Source organism: Spermophilus citellus (genome assembly GCF_964194105.1).
Source record: "Spermophilus citellus genome assembly, chromosome: 2".
In the NCBI taxonomy this organism is placed as follows: domain Eukaryota; kingdom Metazoa; phylum Chordata; class Mammalia; order Rodentia; family Sciuridae; genus Spermophilus; species Spermophilus citellus.
The window spans coordinates 151,702,780-151,722,167 of NC_138183.1; the positions used below are offsets into that span (position 1 = coordinate 151,702,780).

Sequence of the window (19,388 nt, forward strand, 5' to 3'; positions counted from 1 at the left end):
TATGGCAAGTATTGGCCACAAGGGCCTAATACATATTTATCTACTGACTGACCCTGCATATGCTCCCAGGTCTCTTTGTACTCTAAATTTGTGAAAATCTATTCCAAGAGAGTTCCACTAAAATCTCTAGACGTATAGACAACATCTGGAACACAGCTGCTCAAGATTATTTAGTCCTGCAGAATTCTATAAAAATAAAACCGAAAATTTTCCTAAGTCTGTAACCGATTTCATTTTCAAGCAAAAGAGCAACGAGCTCTCAAAGAATCGCTGGTCAGTGAAACCAGGTGCGATTCTGGAAGGTAGCCACAGCCTATGGCATCTCCGGATAGCCATTTTAAGTTTTCTCGCTGACGTCACTTCCGGGGTTACCTGAGTCGTTACCGGGAGCCGCAAACAAGGTGTACAAGTATCTGAAGAGCTGTCGGGATGCAGCAGAGCGGAGCGGCTGGAGGCCGTGGCTGCGCGCTCTTTTCAGTGCTGGGCATCCTATTTTTCCAGGGTGAGTTCGCCGGCTGGCTGTGTCCCACTTCCGGCTGGGGGGGGTTAGGGAAGATGGTCGCTTTTCCGGTTCCGGGTGGGGGGGTCTCGTCAAAGCCCCCGTTCGGTTTCTGGGAAGGAAGGAAGGTGGGGTGCCGCGGAGGATGTTCACGCCACCCACAGAGGAGAGTTGCTATCTTGTCAGTCCTTTCCTGAGCTCGACCACCTTGGCGCTGTATTTTGGTGATGACATGATTAGGTGGAACCACAAAGTTCAGGCTTTGGGGGCAACGCGTGGTTATCTTATATGAGATAATCTGTGGTAGTCTGCTGTTACCCTGATGACAGAAAGGAACTTCTAGTGGCCAGTAGTGGGTCCCTTTAGTTTTGGGAAACAAAATCGTTACTTGATAATTTTAGTTTTTGTAAATGAATATCTTGGGCTATGAAATAAAACGTTTGTCACAGGTCGTGATGTGTGTTTTTATACAGAAGTATATTGTTGAAGAAGCAGCAACTGCCTTAGCATTAAAAAAAAAAAATAAAAATACAAGGGTATGTCGGTTCTTAATCGGCTGAGTGATATCAGAAATACATATGGACACAATAACACTTGTAAAAATTGAGTATGTTTTGATTTCATGTAATTTTCAAATTGCGTATATTTCGGTTCAACCTAAATAATTTCATTTTAGGGTGTAATTATTTCCTGATTTTGTGTGTGTGTGTGTGTGTGTGTGTGTGTGTGTGTGTCTTTTGGGGAAATCAAATATAATTACAGCAGCATTAGAGAGAATTTTTGACTTCATAAAACTTCCCTGTAAGTAATGGAGATTTCTGAAATGAACCTTTAATATTATATAAATATAAATCAGGTGCCCTAATTCTCAGCAGGTAAGACTGGGAAGTTTTTATTTATCTGGTGACTAATATTCTTGCTGCCAGCACACTCCCGGATTCCTCCCAGCTGCCTGTGTCATCATAAGTGTCCAGTTTTTCATCTAAATTCCTTTTGCAATACAATATTTAGTTTGACCTGTCACTTCGAATATACCCAGATCTCTTTCTCTCTTTCTCTTACACACACACACACACACACACACACACACACACATGGCATGTCAAATATTCTATCAAGGAAAAAAATTTATAGAAATAATAGGTGTTTTCTTGAATTTAATGCCATTTCACATTGAAGAGTTGCTTCAAATTCAGTGGACCTAATAATTCAAACAGTAAAGTTGATTTTATCATCTTCTTGTACTTGTTGAGGAGATTTATATCTTTTTAAATAACAGGTGTATTGAGATATGGTCACATTCTATGCAATTTATCCATTTAAAATGTACAATTCAGTGGCTTCTAGGAGTCATACAGTTGCATAATCATCACCACAACCAATTTTAGAATATTTTTGTCACCCCAAAGAGAAATCCTACTCCCAATCCCAACTTCCCCCAACCCCTGATAACCACCAGTCCACTTTCTAACTTTGTGGATTTGCCTGATCTGGGTATTTTATATAAATGGGATCATACAATGTATTTTCTTTTGTGACTGGATTCTTTCACTTAGTGTGTTTTTGATGTTTCATCTTTTGTCTTTCTTTTTTGGTCTGACTTTTGAATCTGTTAGGTGATAGACTTTGTTTTCATACTAATATTTATTTGCCTTTCCTCTTCACAGATAGGACACATTTAATTATTAGTTTGTTCAAATTCTCCTTAAGTTATAAGTCTAATCCTATTGTAGCAGTTGTTGAAGTGTATAGAAATAATTGAGTAGGTAATATAGTCTTCTCTTTTCCATGTAAATGTGCCATTATATGAACGAAAGATTGGCAGATGCATATTTTAGAAAATCACATTTATAAAATTAGGAACTTTATTCTGTCATATTTCTCTAATTTCTTCCATTTATAAAATTATTTATGTTAAATATGATTTTCCTGTTTTCTTCCCCAATTAAATTTTTTTGTGGATATTTCTTTAGTTTACTGTTTTACCTGTTCAGAATGCTCTTTGACTCAGGTAGAAAAATAAATATCTGTAAAGACATTAGTCTAAGGTAGAAATTTCTGAATGAATGTAATATTGGATTAGAAGGGAAGAGACTTAGAAGGGGATTTGGTAGGGACTGTCACAGAGATGTGAAATTTTCATGTTTGTGTGTGATGTATGTGTATACACACCCATGCAGCACAATCAGTGTGGGGTGTTGGTTGGGGAGAGAATAAAGGAATTCTGATTTATAACTCTAATCCAGGTCTCTTCTTTGCTCTTTGGAAAACTTTCCATAAAGGGATATAGAATAAATATTTTGGGCTTTTCAGGCACATAGTCTCTGTTGTAACTACTTTTTTCTGCAAAAAGTGCAAAACACCATGATAGGCAATATACGTAAGCAAATGAATATGGCTATTTTAAAAAAATATTTATTTTTTAGTTTTAGGTGGACACAATATCTTTATTTTATTTTTATGTGGTGCTGAGGTTTGAACCCAGTGCCTCGCTCATGCCAGGTGAGCATGCTATCACTTGAGCCACATCCCCAGCCCAATATGGCTGTTTTTTAATAAAACCTTGTTTACATAAATATGTTGAATTTTTTATCTGTTTATCAGGATAATTCTAGAGATTATAATTGGTTTGCCTCCATCTGGGTCACCCACAGAGCAAAGGGTAAGATCAGTTGCTAGTTTTTCTTAGTTTGCTCCTCTCATGAGATCCATTTGTTTGCATGTGGCCCATGGGCCATAGTTTGCTGACCTTTAACCTAAACCAACTGCTCCTTTGATAGTATCCCTTGGGTATCTCACATACACCCAAATTCATCCAGAATCAAATTCATGTTCCCCTTCCAAGTCTGGTACATCTCTAGTCTTCCCTCTCTAGTGAATGGCATCACCAAGTCAGGTGGTGTCATTCTTGACACCACCCTTTCTCTACATTAATTTTTTATGTTGCAATTGTGTGATTTTTCTCCTTCAGGTTATACCAGCCCAGTCTAGAAGTGGTCATCAAGAGCTAGGCTTTTCCTGAATGGGTGCAATAGAAAGACAGAAGAACAGGGGAGTTAAGAGTGTTGAAAATACTGTAAAGAAGGTGATAGGGGGTGGGTGGGTTATTAATGAGTATATTTTGTTCCTGTACTAGAATTTATGGTGAGATATGGTCACATTCTATGCAATTTATCCATTTAAAATGTACAATTCAGTGGCTTCTAGGAGTCATTCATCTCTTTCTCTCAGTCTCTCTTTTTCTGACCCCCCTCTCTCTGAATTTTTGCCCCAGAGGTGCTTGGATTTAATGGAGGAAATAAATAGCATTTAAAAGTTACTTGCAATCAATGGCATATGTAGTTGAGTAGCACTGTGTAAAAGTATTATGAGAATGTTGAAGAAATAGTGATGAACTTTATCAGAAAACTTAGGAAAGCATCACAAAGGGGCTAATATTTGAGCTGGGGTTTTAAGATGTGTGATTGTTGAGGGAACAGTGTGAAGGAGAAAAACTCAGGCAGGATTGGTAGAGATGGGGACAACCTTCCAGACAGAGACATATTCAAAGAAAGACACAGGTCATGAAAGGACACAGTGCCTTTGGGAAATGGAAGGACATTTTAGGCATGGTAAAGGGGATGGGATGGGTAGGTGGCAGAGTGGCAGAAGTTTGGGGCCAAATTGTTGTTTGGGTTTTATTCCATGATGCAACAGGGAATTACTGAAGGCTTTTTAATGTATATAATGTTCATTTTAATAATAATATTTATTGAAATATTTTTTATTAAGCATTTTAGGTGTTATCATTTTAATTGTATTGAAACTTCACAATAATCCAATGAAGCAGGTTTGGTTATTATTCCTATGTACCAAGTGAGAAAATTAAAGTTTGAACAGGTTGGGTAACTGATCATGGTCTCACAGACAGAAAGTTGCTGAGATAGAACTTAAGTTAAGGTCTGGCTAATTCTAATACATGCTTTAAATTCTGTACTATACCTGTAATACTTGTGCTTTAGAATAAAAGAGTGGGATGAGGGAACAATACAGATTATCCATTTGTTTCCACCTTCCAGTTTTTAGACTTAGGTAAGGATTTTTCCACATTATGTGTCGTTGAAGTTGTTATTAGTGAGCTCAATCTGGTCTCCTCCTTTTAAGAGGAATGTGACCAAACTAGATTGTCTAGAGAGGAGTGACAAAAATGATTCAAAGCAGGCAGAGGTAGAGGCAGGGGAACTGATGACTCAGAGCTGTCTGTGGTAGGAAAGGTCGAGACAGTGTAGGAGAACTGAAGAGGTGAATGCTGATACTGATGGTACTAAGATGAATTGGACGATAACTCAGTAGCTCTTAGTAGGCTTCTAGTGTTGTACATGTTTTAACTCATTTAATCCTCATAGTGACCTTCCCATAAGGTCCTTGTAATAATGAGGAGATGGAGGACATACAGTAGCTTGCTGAGGCTGCAGAGCCAAGCAGTATCACTGGGATTTGAATTGGGATTTGGACTGGGACTTGAACCCTCTTCATTCTGTTTGTCTTTGGCTAACAGAAGAATCATGGCTTATTGAGGTGGATAAAGAAGCAGGAAAAACAAAGTGCTAGAGACTTACTTTTCTAAAATATGACTCTTTAGTGGAAAATAAGTTTCTACTTATTATTTTCTGAAAGCAGAAATTAATAAGAAAAAAAATGCCAGCTCTTTTGGGGGAGATGTCGTGTCAAAGTTGAATATGAGCGAATATGAGTAGGACTCTGCAGGGTTTAAAAATGCTCTCTTATTTTTGCATTGTAGAATGCATCCAGTTTTTCTGTTTTCCTCCCCATAATTAAATTTGAACAAATGGGTGATTCATTAACCAGCTTTAATAAAGAGGGGAAAACCAGATAGGTCACAGAATAGTTTTTAAAAATTCTTTGAAATTTTTCCTATTCTTATTTCCTATTCTCATTTTATTGGTGATTGAGACAGTGACAGCTTCTTGCTACATTCATGTTGTACTTGGGGTAAGTCCTTAGACCCCATGAAAACTGTCATATTCCCAGAGCATGTGTGTGCTCTGGGGTTTGGGAAATGGAAAAGGGCGAATGGTGTTGCCTTTTTGCCTACTGTGGACAGCCCTGCTCACTTGTGCTTAATTTAACCATAAACTTGCATTTTGGAAAAAATGCTTGTGTGACCAGGTTTTAAATTTTACCCAAGTATTCAATCTATGATTTAAGATTACAGAATGATAAAAATGCTACCCTAGATTAATGGGGATATCAGGTCCTTGTCCCTTGTGGGATTGCCTGAGAAGACATTGATTGCCCTGTCTTTTTGATGAGAGCCATGAAAATGAGAAATAGCATGCCTATGTTGTTCATTGACATCTGTACATTCCACCAAAATTAATACACTTTAAATGTTTGGGCTTGCTTTGATTAGGTGTTCATATCGTCCTTTCCTTGGAGATTAATGCAGATGCTCATGTCCGAGGTTATGTTGGAGAAAAGATCAAGTTGAAATGTACCTTCAAGTCAACTTCGGAAGTCACTGACAAACTGACCATAGATTGGACATACCGCCCTCCCAGCAGCAGTCGCACAGAGTCTGTAAGTGTGTACTTTTCAGAAAGCTGCCTTGAGTCTTCTGGGTCAACAGTTTTGAAATTTTTTTATTGCAAATAAAAGGCATTCATGAAGCCTTCTCCTCTTAGAATAGAAGATGAACTTCTATGTAAAGGGAAGGAGATGAGCTTCTGTCCTGTGTGACATTTATTTGATCACAGAGGTCATTTTATTCTTCCACTTAAGAATCTTGCATATTAGTTGGGTGTGGTGGCACATGCCTGTAATCCCAACAGGGCTTAGGAAGCTGAGGCAAGAGGACTGCAGGTTCAAAGCCAGCCTCACAATTTAGCGAGACCCTAAGCAGCTTAGTAAGACCCTGTCTCAAAATTAAAAATTAAAAAGGGCTGGGGATGTGCCCAGTGATTAAGTGCCCTAGGGTTCAATCCCCAATATCGAGAGAGAGAGAGAGAGAGAGAGAGAGAGAGAGAGAGAGAGAGAAAGAATATCTTGCATATAATTTGCAGGAATAAAATGGCCAAAAAACTAGAGGAAATATGGTTTAATTTTTTTATAGCTTCATTTTCACATTTGATCTACTAAGAAGTGTATCTCCAGGACCGTTGACTAGAACAGTTCTATGGGTCCCAGTCACAGACATCCTTTCTCTTAAAACTAGCTGCTCATTTCCTGTTAAATAAAATTGTCTCAGTGGGTGTATCTGTTTGTATGGTTGTACTTTGTAGATTTATCTTGGCTTCTTCTCCCAGCAGGTAAACATCTGCAGTGATTTATATAGCTGCCTTTGAAGGAAGTGGTGGCACCTTGTGTTGGTGATAGGTTGTTGGTGACAGATGGTCTTCTATATTAGAAGCAATATACTTTAGTCACACAAATAGAAACCATTTATGGTTCAAATCTCATTGTGGGTATCTAATTGAAGATAAGACACCCTTTCTCTTTATGATTCCACCAGTATCCTTAGCTCAGTATAAGTGCTATTCAACAATGTGAATCTCACAACCATATATGTAAGATTAGATTTTTGAAAGTATTCTTAACTTATTTATGCTGTTTTCCTTTGTTAGGAAAACTTTCCCATTCATTTTAATGTGTAAGCTTTGAATTCTGTTTTGGAGTCATTTTTCAATGCCACATAGCTTGGAGCTAGGCAGTTAATTCTAGTGAAGGAAGCTAGACTGAATTCGTGGTTCCTTTTTCTTTAAAACAGTTTACTTTATTCTGAGTATTCAGGAAACCATGGCTGCCCTTGTTTGGCTCAACCTCCTTGGCCAAAAGTAGGACAGTGCAAGCAATGAGCTTCTTGGGTCAGAAACCTTATAAACAAACAGTAGATCTCTGTGAGACTGGTAGAAAACCAGCAAACCCACCCAAGTTGGACTCAGTAGACCTTTAAAGTCACATAATGTAATGTTGCAGTTACACAGTTAGTGTAACTGCATTGATCAATTAGTAAGGATTTGAGTATCACTAATTTAGTATGGAACTCATTGGTTAGATTAACCTTGAAGATACACAGCAGCCTTGTTTTGTCAATCAGGACTTTCAAACCCTTTTATCCTGATGCTGGTAATCAGTGGTAGGCTCTCTTTATCTCCCTTTGGAACACTCATCTCACATATTATTTCTTGATAACTGTATTTACCACTAGAATGTAAGTTCCATGAGGGTAGGAACTGTGCCTGTGTGGCTCCCAGTGTACTGTTTTTCTTAACATACTGCCTAGAATGCACTCTGCATGTAGTATTTGTTGAAAAAATGAACCAACAAGTGATTCAGCATCTTCTCTGGGAAATTGCTTTTCAGTTGGGAAATTCAGTGGTTATAGATGCCTAGTTGCTTAAGTGGGAAGGTACCAAGAAAACAAAGAAATTGTTTGTATCTTGAATCTTGCATAAGAGAGAAAACTTACATTGTTTTGTAGTACCTGGCTGACCCACCTCCAGGTATAATCAGGGGCTTTTGGTGATGAAGTGTCTGATCACCAAGTCCAGTCCAGCACTGTTTTAATTCAATATACATTTATTGAGTCCTTTTTATGCATTTGACTTGGATTTATATTAACTTCCAGGGTGGTTAATGTGAGAGAGACTGGATTATATTACACTATGCCAGTGATTTTGAGAATAAACAAAAATCTTCCTTTTGTTACTTACTAATTGGTACCATTGAGTAAGTCAGTTGTTTGTTTTTGGTCTTGTTCCCCTTTCCATCAATTTGGAATAGTTAGTTACGTGTTAGTTATAACACATATCATTTAATGTTATTGTAAGGCTAAAGTGAACAAATATGTGGAAGTCATTTGTAAACTATAAAGTGCTATACCAATATGAGACATTACTTTAGAGCAAGATTTCTCAACTTTGGCACTGTTGACATTTTGAGCCAGATGATTCTTTGTTGTGGGGGCCATCATCCCATACATTGTGGGAAGTTTAACAGTAATTCTGGCTTATATTCATTAGATGCCAGTAGGCTCATCTCCCCACTGTGACAACAAAAATGTCTCCAACTCAACAGTGAGAAAACAAAGAACCTAATTAAAAAATGAGTAAAGGATCTGAATAGATATTTCTCAAAAGAAGAGCTATCAATGGTTATCAGATAGATGAAAAATGTTCCATATCTCAATTATTATGGAGATTCAAATTAAAACCACAATGAGATATCACCTCACATCTGTTAAAATGATTGTTATAAGAAAGACAAGTTATAAAAAGTGTAGGAAGGATTAGAGAACAGGGAACCCTGTATACTGTTGGTGGGGATGTAAATTAGTATAGCCATTTTGGAAAATAATATGGAGGTTCTTAAAAAACTAAAAATAGGGGCTGAGGTTGTGGCTCAGTGGTAGAGGGCTTGCCTTGCATGTGTGAGGCACTGGGTTTGAGCCTCAGCACCACATAAAAATAAGTAAATAAAATAAAGGTATTCTATCCATCTTAAAAAAAAAACTAAACAAACAAACTAAAAATAGCTGGGTGTATAGCTCAGTGGTAGAGCACTGCCAGAAAAAAAATCACATTGTATCCCATGAATATAATAATTATTATTTGTCAATTAAATATAAATAAATAAGTTTTGAAGATGGAAAAAGTCTCCAACTGTTGCCAAATGTTTTATGAAGAGCAGAGTTGCCCTGGTTTAAAGCTATTACTTTAGGACGTTAAGAATTTAGAAGAGATTCAAGAGTTAGGATCCCAGGATTCTTTCATTATTCTTTTTTTGAATTGGCCTTTAGGGTGATAGGATGAACCAGAGGATGAAGGTGAAAAAAAAAGCATTTAAAAATTTTCCCAACTACAAGAACCCATTTATATATTGTATTTTACTTTGGAACTACTTAGCTTAACATTTTCCAAATTAACATTTTTCTCTCATGGTGTTGCTTTCTTAGATTTTTCATTATCAGTCTTTCCAGTACCCAACCACAGCAGGCACATTTCGGGATCGGATTTCCTGGGTTGGAAATGTGTACAAAGGGGATGCATCTATAAGCATAAGCAATCCTACCCTTAAGGACAATGGGACATTCAGCTGTGCTGTGAAGAATCCCCCAGACGTGCACCATAATATCCCCCTGACAGAGCTAACGGTCACAGAAAGGGGTAAGCTTATTGCCATCAGCCTTCTGCAGTGCTTTTGGGATTGTTCTGGAGTGCTCATTGAAAAGCAATGAGTTGGGTCATTGGATCCAGTTGAGTCATTGGATCATTGTGACAAAGTGATTTATCTTGCTGTCCTGTTAAGATGAATTTTTCATCTTTATTCTGAAAACTGAATTTTCTCTTCAAATTTTGTCATAGTTTCTCCATTATCCCCTTTTCATTTTAGCCTCAGGTAACCAAAAGTCTTGTGGAATAGATGACAAACCCTTTAGTAAATGGAAGGTTAGCATCTCTGTGAAACAGAAGTCACTCGGGTTTTCCTAATACGTTCACATTCCCAGCTATGAGACAGTGTTCTTGCCTATGTCTTGAAAGGGTATTTCCTCTGTTGATGGATGTGGTATATTTCTTTTATGTTACTAAGGGCAGCAGTTTCCTTTTAGTGTAAAACAGGTTGAGAGGAAGTTGAGGACTGACCTTTTTTTTCTACATTTTTCCTTGGTGACTATTAAGTGGTTATTCTAGTTCTTAATTGAATTTAAACCAAAGATTTAGAGATACATTATGATTCATCATAGTTACCTTATCATTCTTGGGTCTTCCCTCCCCTGCCTTCCTTCTTCCCTCTCTCCCTTCTTCCCTTTCTCTTCTTCCTCAAATTCCTTCTTCCTCTTTATTGTCTTTTGTCTTTATCTTCTTCAACAATAACTGACAGGTTTCAAAGACATGAGCACATTCATAATGCTGGAATGATTAGAAACTGATTAAGTTTTTCTGTAAAGCATTTTGAGAACAGGAATTAGATTCTTAGAAGTATATGTCCTTTGATCCTGTAATTTCATTTCAAAATTTAATTTTAAGGAAATAGAGGTAAACATGAGGATTTATGTACAAGGATGTTCATCCTAATGTGACTTTTGAACTCAAAAGAGTTTGAAATAAACTTGAATGCCTAGCATTAGAGGATTGATTTAATAAATTTTTTCAATATGGCAGGATACTATGCAGTCATTAAACATCACATCTAGAAGGCATTTTTAATGACACAAAAACATGTTTATTATATTTAGCAAAAAATGTTAAAATAATATGTAGCATGATTTCTAGATTTAGGAATATGCACCTTACCTTCAAATGCATACCCCTTGAAAGAAGATTGAATCGGTAAATACCAATGTGTTATTCCTAGGTAGTGGAATTATGGGAGAATTTTTATTCTTCGTTGCATTTTTGTGCATTTTCTACATTTTCCACAATGAATTCATTTCCTTTGTAATCAGAAAAAGTACAAGTGCAAAAGCAGAAATTCTCTCATGTCAGAGGAAGCACTTTTACACCTTTTCTTTTTTCCCTCTAGGTTTTGGCACCATGCTATCCTCTGTGGCCCTTCTTTCCATTCTCGTCTTCATTCCCTCAGTGGTGGTGGTGGTTCTGCTGCTGCTGAGAATGGGGAGGAAGGCTGCGGGGCTGAAGAAGAGGAGCAAGTCTGGCTATAAGAAGTCATCTATTGAAGTTTCAGATGAGTAAGTCCAGCTGCAGCCCTAGTAAACCTATTTCTCTTCAGGGCCCCGCACCCCTGTATCCAGAATTCTATCATGTTGAGTTTAGTTCTGCCGGTGGAGTTTCCTTTTGGACAGGATGGTTCTGGTTGAAAGTGACACTTGTGGATATTGATTTGGAGGGAGTTGGAGGGACTGATAGTATTCTCCTCACCTTCTCCTTTGGAAATCAGATTGTGCAATACTGTGGTTCTAAACATTTTTTCCCCATTGGGTACTGGGGTTTGAGCTCAGGGGCCCTCAACGACACTGAGCCACACCCCCAGCCTATTTTGTATTTTATTTAGAGACAAGGTCTCACTGAGTTGTTTAGCATTTTGCTTTTGCTGAGGCTGGCTCTGAACTCATGATTCTCCTGTCTTATCCTCTCGAGCTACGGGGATCATAGGCGTACACCACCATGCCCAGCACTGACATTTTTTAAAAGTAGGTATCTCATTTTTTTCAAAGTTTAGGGGAAACTCCAAGTCAGTTTTTTCCTCTTCTCTCTCTCTGTTTCTCTTTTTGGCACTAAGCTGATTTCTCCTGACAGAAAGAAAATACATGTGCAATGAGGGAGGCTTTAAGAATAGCCATGGAGGGTAAGGACAATTTAAATAAGCAAGATCTATTCTTGGTCAGCAGATGCTCCAAAGGGCTACTTGGATTGTGGTTATCAAAAGCATTTATTAAACATCATTCTGCCAGTGAGCAGCCATGATCCAGTATTTTCCCTCAAAAGATGTCTCCTAAAAAAAGTAATAAAAATTAACATAAAAACCCTGTGAGTTCTTTATTATCTGTATTAGGAGTCTTTAACATGGGGAGGAGAGTCTGACCCTTAAAGGGTCCAAAATTTGTATTCTCTCTGTGTGTGTGGAGAGAGAATGCCCTTAGTAAGTAATCTGTGGTTCCCCCAAAATAAAGAACTATTGACCAAAATCCCAATGTCTATTTCAAAATATGGTATACAAAACCTTTCATCAACTGATCCTAAGTCACACACTGCTTTCTATAATTTCTTCTCATTCACCCCACCTCAACTATAGTGAGCTTATTTTTCCCACTAGACATACTACATTTAGGTAGAGACATATTGTTTTTATTTTTCCTTGCCTCCTTCCTGCTTTTTTTTTTTTTTTAGTGGTGCTGGGGATTGAACCCTGGGGCTTGTGCATGCAAGACAAGCATTCTACCAAGTGAGATATGTCCCCACAGCCCTTTCCTTCTCTTCTTTGCTAGGAAACTTTCTTCTAAGACCAGCTGAAATATCCCCTTCTCTTGACTCTTCCTGAGTTCTGAAGGGTGAATCAGTCACTCTCTGCCCTTTGCTGCCACAGCAGTTTCACCTTAATTCTATTAAGACATTTATCACATTGTATGATATAATACTTGTTAAGTTATAGAAGACCCCTCACCCCTGCCATGAGATCATTGGCTCTCCGAGGGACCAGGTTTTATTTATCTTTTTATCCCTAGTGCAGCATAATGCCCCAGACATTGTTGGTGCTTAGTACTTTTTTGAATGAATGAATGGTTATGACCAACTACTATTTATCGAGCACTTACTATGTGCTGGGCATGTAGTGGTAATATCTACATTTCATAGATGAGGAAAGAAGCTCCTGGAGTTGAAGTGATTTGTCCAGTTATCCTGCTAGTAAGTGGAAGAGCTGGGGTCTAAACCCAGACCTGTCTGACTTTAAGACCTGAGCTTTTAACTGGCCCACTATACTGGATAGTGACAATAGGGATTTGGTTTGTACCCTTTCCACAGCACTGACCAGGAGGAGAAAGACGAGTGCATGGCAAGGCTTTGTGTCCGTTGTGCCGAGTGTTTGGTAAGTCCTTGCCATTTCTTCTGTTGACTGTGGTGTCTCACTTTCCTCCCTGCTTAAGGGGACTCTTTGTCCTCAAAGGCAGCAGAGAATATACAGGTAGGTCCAAAGAAGGTATGAACCAGTATTTCCCCAAAGCATTTTGGCCTCTGGGGATCTCTACCAATTCTAAGAATGATTTTTTTTTTCCTGCCTCATGGGCATAGAGTGGTATTCTTAGGTCAGGAATGGGGCTAGAAGAGGAATGTCTCATGCCATTGAATTCATACTAAGACACTTCAACTCACTGGATCCAGAACCTTGAATTTAACTTTTAGGCTGAGCTTTGGTATTTTCCAGGGAGTTAGAGTTTTAGGTAACTTAATGTCTTTTATCAATAAGAAACACTATTTTGGAAGGCCCAATTTTTCATTTAAATTTCAAAAAACTATCGTCCTTCCCCCTTTGGGCAATTGCTGTGACTAATAGGCTTGTGTAGCTATCCTAGGATGGAAGGAGGAGGGAAGGCTCTCTGATGTGGTACAGTTGGAAATAGGTCAAAAGCAACTTGTGATCTAGTGTGAAACACACCTGTCATTTCAAGGTCCAAACTTGAGCTCTCTTTGTACTTACTGCCAAGCTCGGCACTTGGTCACATGAGTGTAGCCCAATTATTTGTTACCATAATCTTTGTTTCTGCTTCTCTCCAGCCCTTGAGTAACATATTAAGATGAGAGAAAGATTATTAGTGCTAGGGAAGAGGGAGTACCTGATGCCAACTCTTCAGGCTTTGAATATTTTTATAACACAAAATAAGTTAGTGTTCTTATGGTTATTATTTGTTGAGCGTCTGACACATGTCACATGCCTTCTTGTAGGGAAGGACATGTCACTTCCTAACCACCATTCTAGGTGGCTATGAAACAGTAGAATGGTGGTTAGGAAGCAGCAGTGAAGAAAAACTGACAAAAACTTCTGCCCTCAAAGAAAGAACTTAACATTATTTTCCTGATAAACTTTCTCATCCTCCAAGATCCAGTTGAAATGTCACCTTTGCTTAAACTGGGGTACAAACATTGACTTAATCTTAAAAATAAGTAAAATATATACTATACCAGGTAGTTTTAATGCTATGAAGAAAAATAGAACAGGAAAGGGAGATGGGTCGGCTGGATAGGGGTGTATGAGGATGGTTGGGGACACCCTCAGTAAGATGATATTTATGCAAACTCCTAAAAGAAGTAGATAGCAAGCCATATGGCCACTGTGGAGAAGCATTTCTAGATTGGGGAGATGAAGAAAAATTAGCCAAGGAGGCTGAGAAGTCATAATCAATAAGGTTGAAGGAAAACTGGGTGAGTTTGGTATCCTGGGAGATAGGGAAGAAAGTGTTTCAAGGAGGGCAAATAAAATGAGAACTGAGAAGTGATTGTTGATGGTTGATAACGTGCAGGCCACTGGTGACCTTTGTAAAAGTGGCTCCAGTGGAACGGTGGGGTCGAAGCCTGACTGCGGGAGGTCAAGAAAGATTCCAAAGAGACACTGGAGAATATGGGTGTGTACAGCTTGCCTTGCTGTGGACCGATTCAGAGAAATAGACAATACATGGAAGGAGGAATGTGTCAAGAATTACTTTCTTTTTATTATGGGAAAAATTGAGCAAATTTATCAGCTGATGGGAATGATCCAGTCAATAAGGAAAAATTGATGCTGCAGAAGAGAGAAGGAGGGTTGTTGGGGGTGATGCCAGGATTTAGTGCACATGTGGAGATGTTGGCTTAAGGCAAAGGCAGTAGGAGTGTGAAAGAAGAGTAGGGAAGGCCAAAAAGATGGGGCCATATGCTTGTCAGTGGTAAATACGATGATGGGAGACTGCTTCTCTATTCCCAGTGATAGGAGATAGCAGTACCATCAGCTGAGAATGATGGGAGGAGGTGTTAGAAGATAAGGGAAAGAGGTTAAGTTATGAAATAGTCATTTGGGAGAATAGGAGAATTAATGACCTGTGAAATGCCAGGTAATGCTCATGGCCCAACTTAAGTTAGAAGTAATGTATGTGAGTTTCTGTAATAAGAATAAGAATCATGGTAATAGGAGCTAAGCTTGAATGAGTGTTAAAGGTGGCAGGCACAGCTAAGTAATTTACATCTATTGTCTCATTCACTTCTCATAATGGTACTGTGAGGTATATTTTTATTATCCCCATTTCATAGATGAGGAAACTGAGTCTTAGAGAAGTTGAGGAACTCTATCTAGCCAGATGCAGTAGACACACCTGTAGTCCCAGCAGCTCAGGAAGCTGAGGCAGGAGGATTGCAAGTTCAAAGCAGCCTCAGCAACTTAGCGAGGCCCTAAGCAACTCAGAAAGATCCTGACTCTAAATAAAATATAAAAAAGGGGCTGGGGATGGGGCTCAGTGGTTAAGTGACTCTGAGTTCAATTCCTGGTACCAAAAAACAAAACAAAACAAAAATCCTCAACAACAACAACAACAACAACAACAACAACAAACCACAAAGAACTTTATCCAAAGTCACACAGACAGCAAAGTGTGGAACTCAGAGTTAGAGCGACTCCTACTCTAAACTCCTAACCCTGGTCTTGTGCATTCTGCTGAAGGCAGTCATCTTTTCCTGTGTGTTATGGTTTTCAAAAAAATATTCACCAAGGAAAAGGGAGTCATTAGGGCTTTGAGGCAGAAAATATCCCAGTGGACGCATTTCATTGAGGTCTTGTGAAGTTTCATGGGAATTTAGGTGGGTCAAGTCAGTGGCATTTCAATCTTATTGTCCTAAGTCAGCTTTCACTGGAGGATCCAAAGGTGTGATCTTTGCCTAGATTCTAACTGTGGTGTTGCACTTCACATGTACACCCCCCCCCCATGCTGCTCTTTCCTCTGTAGGATTCAGACTATGAAGAGACATACTGATGAAAGTCGGCAGAATGTAAGAAGAGTCACCTAACAACAGAAAACACCCATTCCGCTGCAGCTGTAGCCTTTCCAGAGGAGGGGAGCTGGCCAGGACAGCAGTGACAGAGGATTCTGGAGGTCTTCAGTAAAGACTATGAACCATTTATTTATTGAAGAAATCTTCTTTTTGTATTTATAAACTGTTCAGAAACTTTCAGAAGAGACTCATGACTTCCCCTTTTAAAAAGTTACACTCTAATTGAATGAAGAAATTCTTTCCTTGAAGAGAAAGATAACTTTTTGGTTTACCTTTGCTCTTGAATGTATTATGTTTTCTTCCAATTGTTTGAAGGAGAATCCTAAATGTGTGCCACACTGCTGATGCCAAAGTGCTATTTTTTACTGAAGCAAAGCTTGCAGCTCCTGATGATGGGCTACCAGACAAAAGGCTTGTTTGGGATAGATGCCCATTGTTTTTTAGCCATGAACTTTTCCAGCTGTGAGTCTACAACATACACTACTTGGTTCAATGATATAATCATTGGTTGTATCTGGGTGATTTGGAATGTGCCCCTAATTTCTTTAGAGTTGGTAGGATCAGGAGTCATTGGTTTGCTTTGACTGGGTTTTTAAACTATTAAAGTATTATAATTTACACTTAAGGAAAGGACTAGTGAGGTAGAGGAATTATTTTTGTTTGTCTTGCTAGGTGCAATTTGGGCCAAGGAGCTTTGTCATTCTACTTTCCTATAGTTGACTAACTTGTGGTTTCCTTCTTAACTTTTCAGGTCAGAGGCAAGAAAAACTCCTCAAAAGGTTTTAAGTGGGGACTTATAGAATATATTGAACAGTTAGTTGAAATTAAATCTTTTTACTTGTATTGTTCTTCAAAACTTTTTTGGTCTAAAATACACCAATTATGAGTGAACTATGGTATTTGCAAGCTATTTTGCATAATTTTGGAGAGGAGGAAGTAAGGTTATGCACAACATCTATGTCTTCTTTCTCTTCTCTCTATACCTCAAAACACATTCCTCCATTCTACAGCAACCTACTTCACTTTTTGATTATCCCTTCTCCCGTCTTTGTTGTTTCATCAGAGAATGGTCCCTTTCCATGGTTCTTCCCTAGGTGGCTCAGGAGGCTTTCCTATGGTAGCATTATATACTATATATGTTTTTTAAAAATCAGTTCTACATTTTCTGCCAAGATCTAATTTCTAATATTTGTGCCATTAATTCCGTCCCAATGATTTGGCCTGGCCTCTTTTGTTAATTTAGTGAACAGATTAGAAAATCTGGTTATTTGATAGATATTTTTGAATTGTTTCTGGTCACATCAGTCTGTTGCAGAGGCCAAGACAGGACTGATGTTTACATTTCCAGTGATTAAATTTTATACTTTTTTTTCACCATTTGTTAATTATGTGATTCTCTGTGGTCAATTTAACAAGACCATTCTTGTGCCTCAGAAGAGAGGAAAATTTGAGCAGCTGATCTTGAAGATTTAAAAATAGAGATGAAATACTGAGGGGGACTTTTTGTGGGTCTCATTTCTCTGAGAGAGAGAGAGAGAGAGAGAGAGAGAGAGAGAGAGAGAGAGAGAAGAGATCACATTACAGGAACCCATTTGAAGCCACATCCCATTGAAGGAGGAACCAGAGTTTGGGTTAGGTTTTCTTGCAAAGATTAGTCTGTCTTGGATGTTTGCTGCTTTAGGTAAATGGTGCTCTGTGAATACTCAGACATGTTATTTTGTAGCCTTTATCATGATTTGACCCAGTCCCTCTATTTTAAATGACAGAACAATAGAATCCTTCATGGTAAGGGAATAAGTTGATAATTTATTCTGCTTCATGGGTTTGTGGTCACATCCCAGTCCAGGCTGCCCTGTTTCCTTCCTGTGTATTGACACTTGAGTTGCTGCTTTTTACCTCCAAAGGAGCAGAAAAGTGTATAGACCCGTGCCTTCTTAGAGGATGGAAGAAAGATAAAGTGTTTTCTTTTTGTTTGTTTAATGTACTGTTTTAGTAACTTCTAAGGTCTTAGTCTATTTATTTCCTTTTGCTGCTCTGTGGGCACTTGTCACACCATGTGGTGACTAGCCTTATCTAGAGAGGGAATTTCATTAAAAAGGCATTAAAAACCTTCAGATTTTTTCTTTGCTTTCTCAAGCTTTCTTGTGGTTACGTTATCTTACCAATTTTATGCATTAGGTTTCTTAATTCTGTTACACAATGTAAATTTATAAAGTGCTTTCTGTTTCCCCTGTTAGCTGTTACTGCAGGTCACTTGGGAAACATCTTAATTCTCTTGAATTGGGTGCTATTGCTTCAAGAGAGAAGCTTGCACGTGTTTGTTTTTAAAACAACTACAACAACAACAAAATTCTGGGAACCACATCCTGAACTTGAATGTTGCATAATGAACTACTCAGCTGTAGTCATAAAGGAGAACTGTAAGAATATCCATTGGAATGGAGCAAAACTATTACTTAATTACACAACTCAAAACTTTTAGAAGAGGCAGCTGCATTCCTTTGTCTGCAGTGTTGGACTGTTAACTGCTATACCTCGTTGCCTTTTTTGTTCATTTGTTTTGTAGGAGGGCATGCACTGTTAGGCCATGTGCACAGGATTGTAACTCTTGGTATCTTTATTCCATCACACTTAATAAAGTTCTTTGTACCTTCTGGCTACCTCTTGGTGTATGTCTTACTTATGAGAGTTGTTATGTGAGGAAAAGGGGGGTTTTGTGGTTTTCAGCATTGAGTAAAAGATTTGTCTGAGCTGAAACCCAGCAAGAACCTACAGCTCACATAGCAGGGCTGATAATAAATTTTCCGAAAATCTGTGAGCTGGTTGCTACGCTGATGGTGACTTGAAATTGCCTAATGGTGGAAATATTCATACTACAGAGATGCCTTACCAGCATATCACTTTTCAAGGACCATGCAGCATGGTGCTTGAGGAAAGCAAACATTCACAAGCCTTTCATGTGATATGGACAAGTTCCATAAGGCAAGTATACTCAGGCCAATTGGTTAAGTCAATTGAGTTCAGGTTGAAGGCTACATTGAGAATGCTTATTTTAAAGTAGTGAGTTAGACTGAGAGAGCCCTCACACTGAAGAAAACTTGACTTCTTATCTGGGATGTCCAAGTCACCCAAGTGGTTCTCTGGAAGAATAACTGACTGTCTGTATGCTGGAAATGCTGATAACTCACCGTCACAGGAAATCTACATGGCTAGATGGTGAGTTGGAGGACTGAGCAGGAATGGGATAATTGACTGGCTATGTGGCACCTCTGTATTGAGAGAAAAAATGAGAGGTTGCTATATCTTAAAACAGATTTTTTTTGTACCAGGAATTGAACCCAGGAGTGCTTAACTAGCCACATCCCTGGCCCTTTTTATATTTTATTTTGAGACAGGGTCTAACTTGCTTAGGAACTCGGTAA

General features: G+C 38.5%; 1 protein-coding gene across 1 annotated transcript; it reads left to right on the forward strand.

Annotated features, from left to right (window-relative positions):
• Positions 1-203: 203 nt before the first annotated feature.
• On the forward strand, positions 204-17,498 carry MPZL3 (myelin protein zero like 3). Its single transcript, XM_081267790.1, has 6 exons — positions 204-502; positions 5,913-6,079; positions 9,453-9,663; positions 11,021-11,186; positions 12,979-13,042; positions 15,921-17,498. The coding sequence occupies exons 1-6, from the start codon at positions 430-432 to the stop codon at positions 15,945-15,947; spliced, it is 708 nt and encodes a 235-aa protein (XP_081123916.1). The 5' UTR covers positions 204-429; the 3' UTR covers positions 15,948-17,498.
• Positions 17,499-19,388: the final 1,890 nt, after the last annotated feature.

Coding starts and splice junctions, on each gene's coding strand:
- MPZL3 (XM_081267790.1), top strand. CDS start 430: ATGCAGCAGAGCGGAGCGGCTGGAGGCCGTGGCTGCGCGCTCTTTTCA. Junction 503..5,912: donor GGGCATCCTATTTTTCCAGG/GTGAGTTCGCCG, acceptor TGCTTTGATTAG/GTGTTCATATCGTCCTTTCC. Junction 11,187..12,978: donor TCTATTGAAGTTTCAGATGA/GTAAGTCCAGCT, acceptor CCCTTTCCACAG/CACTGACCAGGAGGAGAAAG.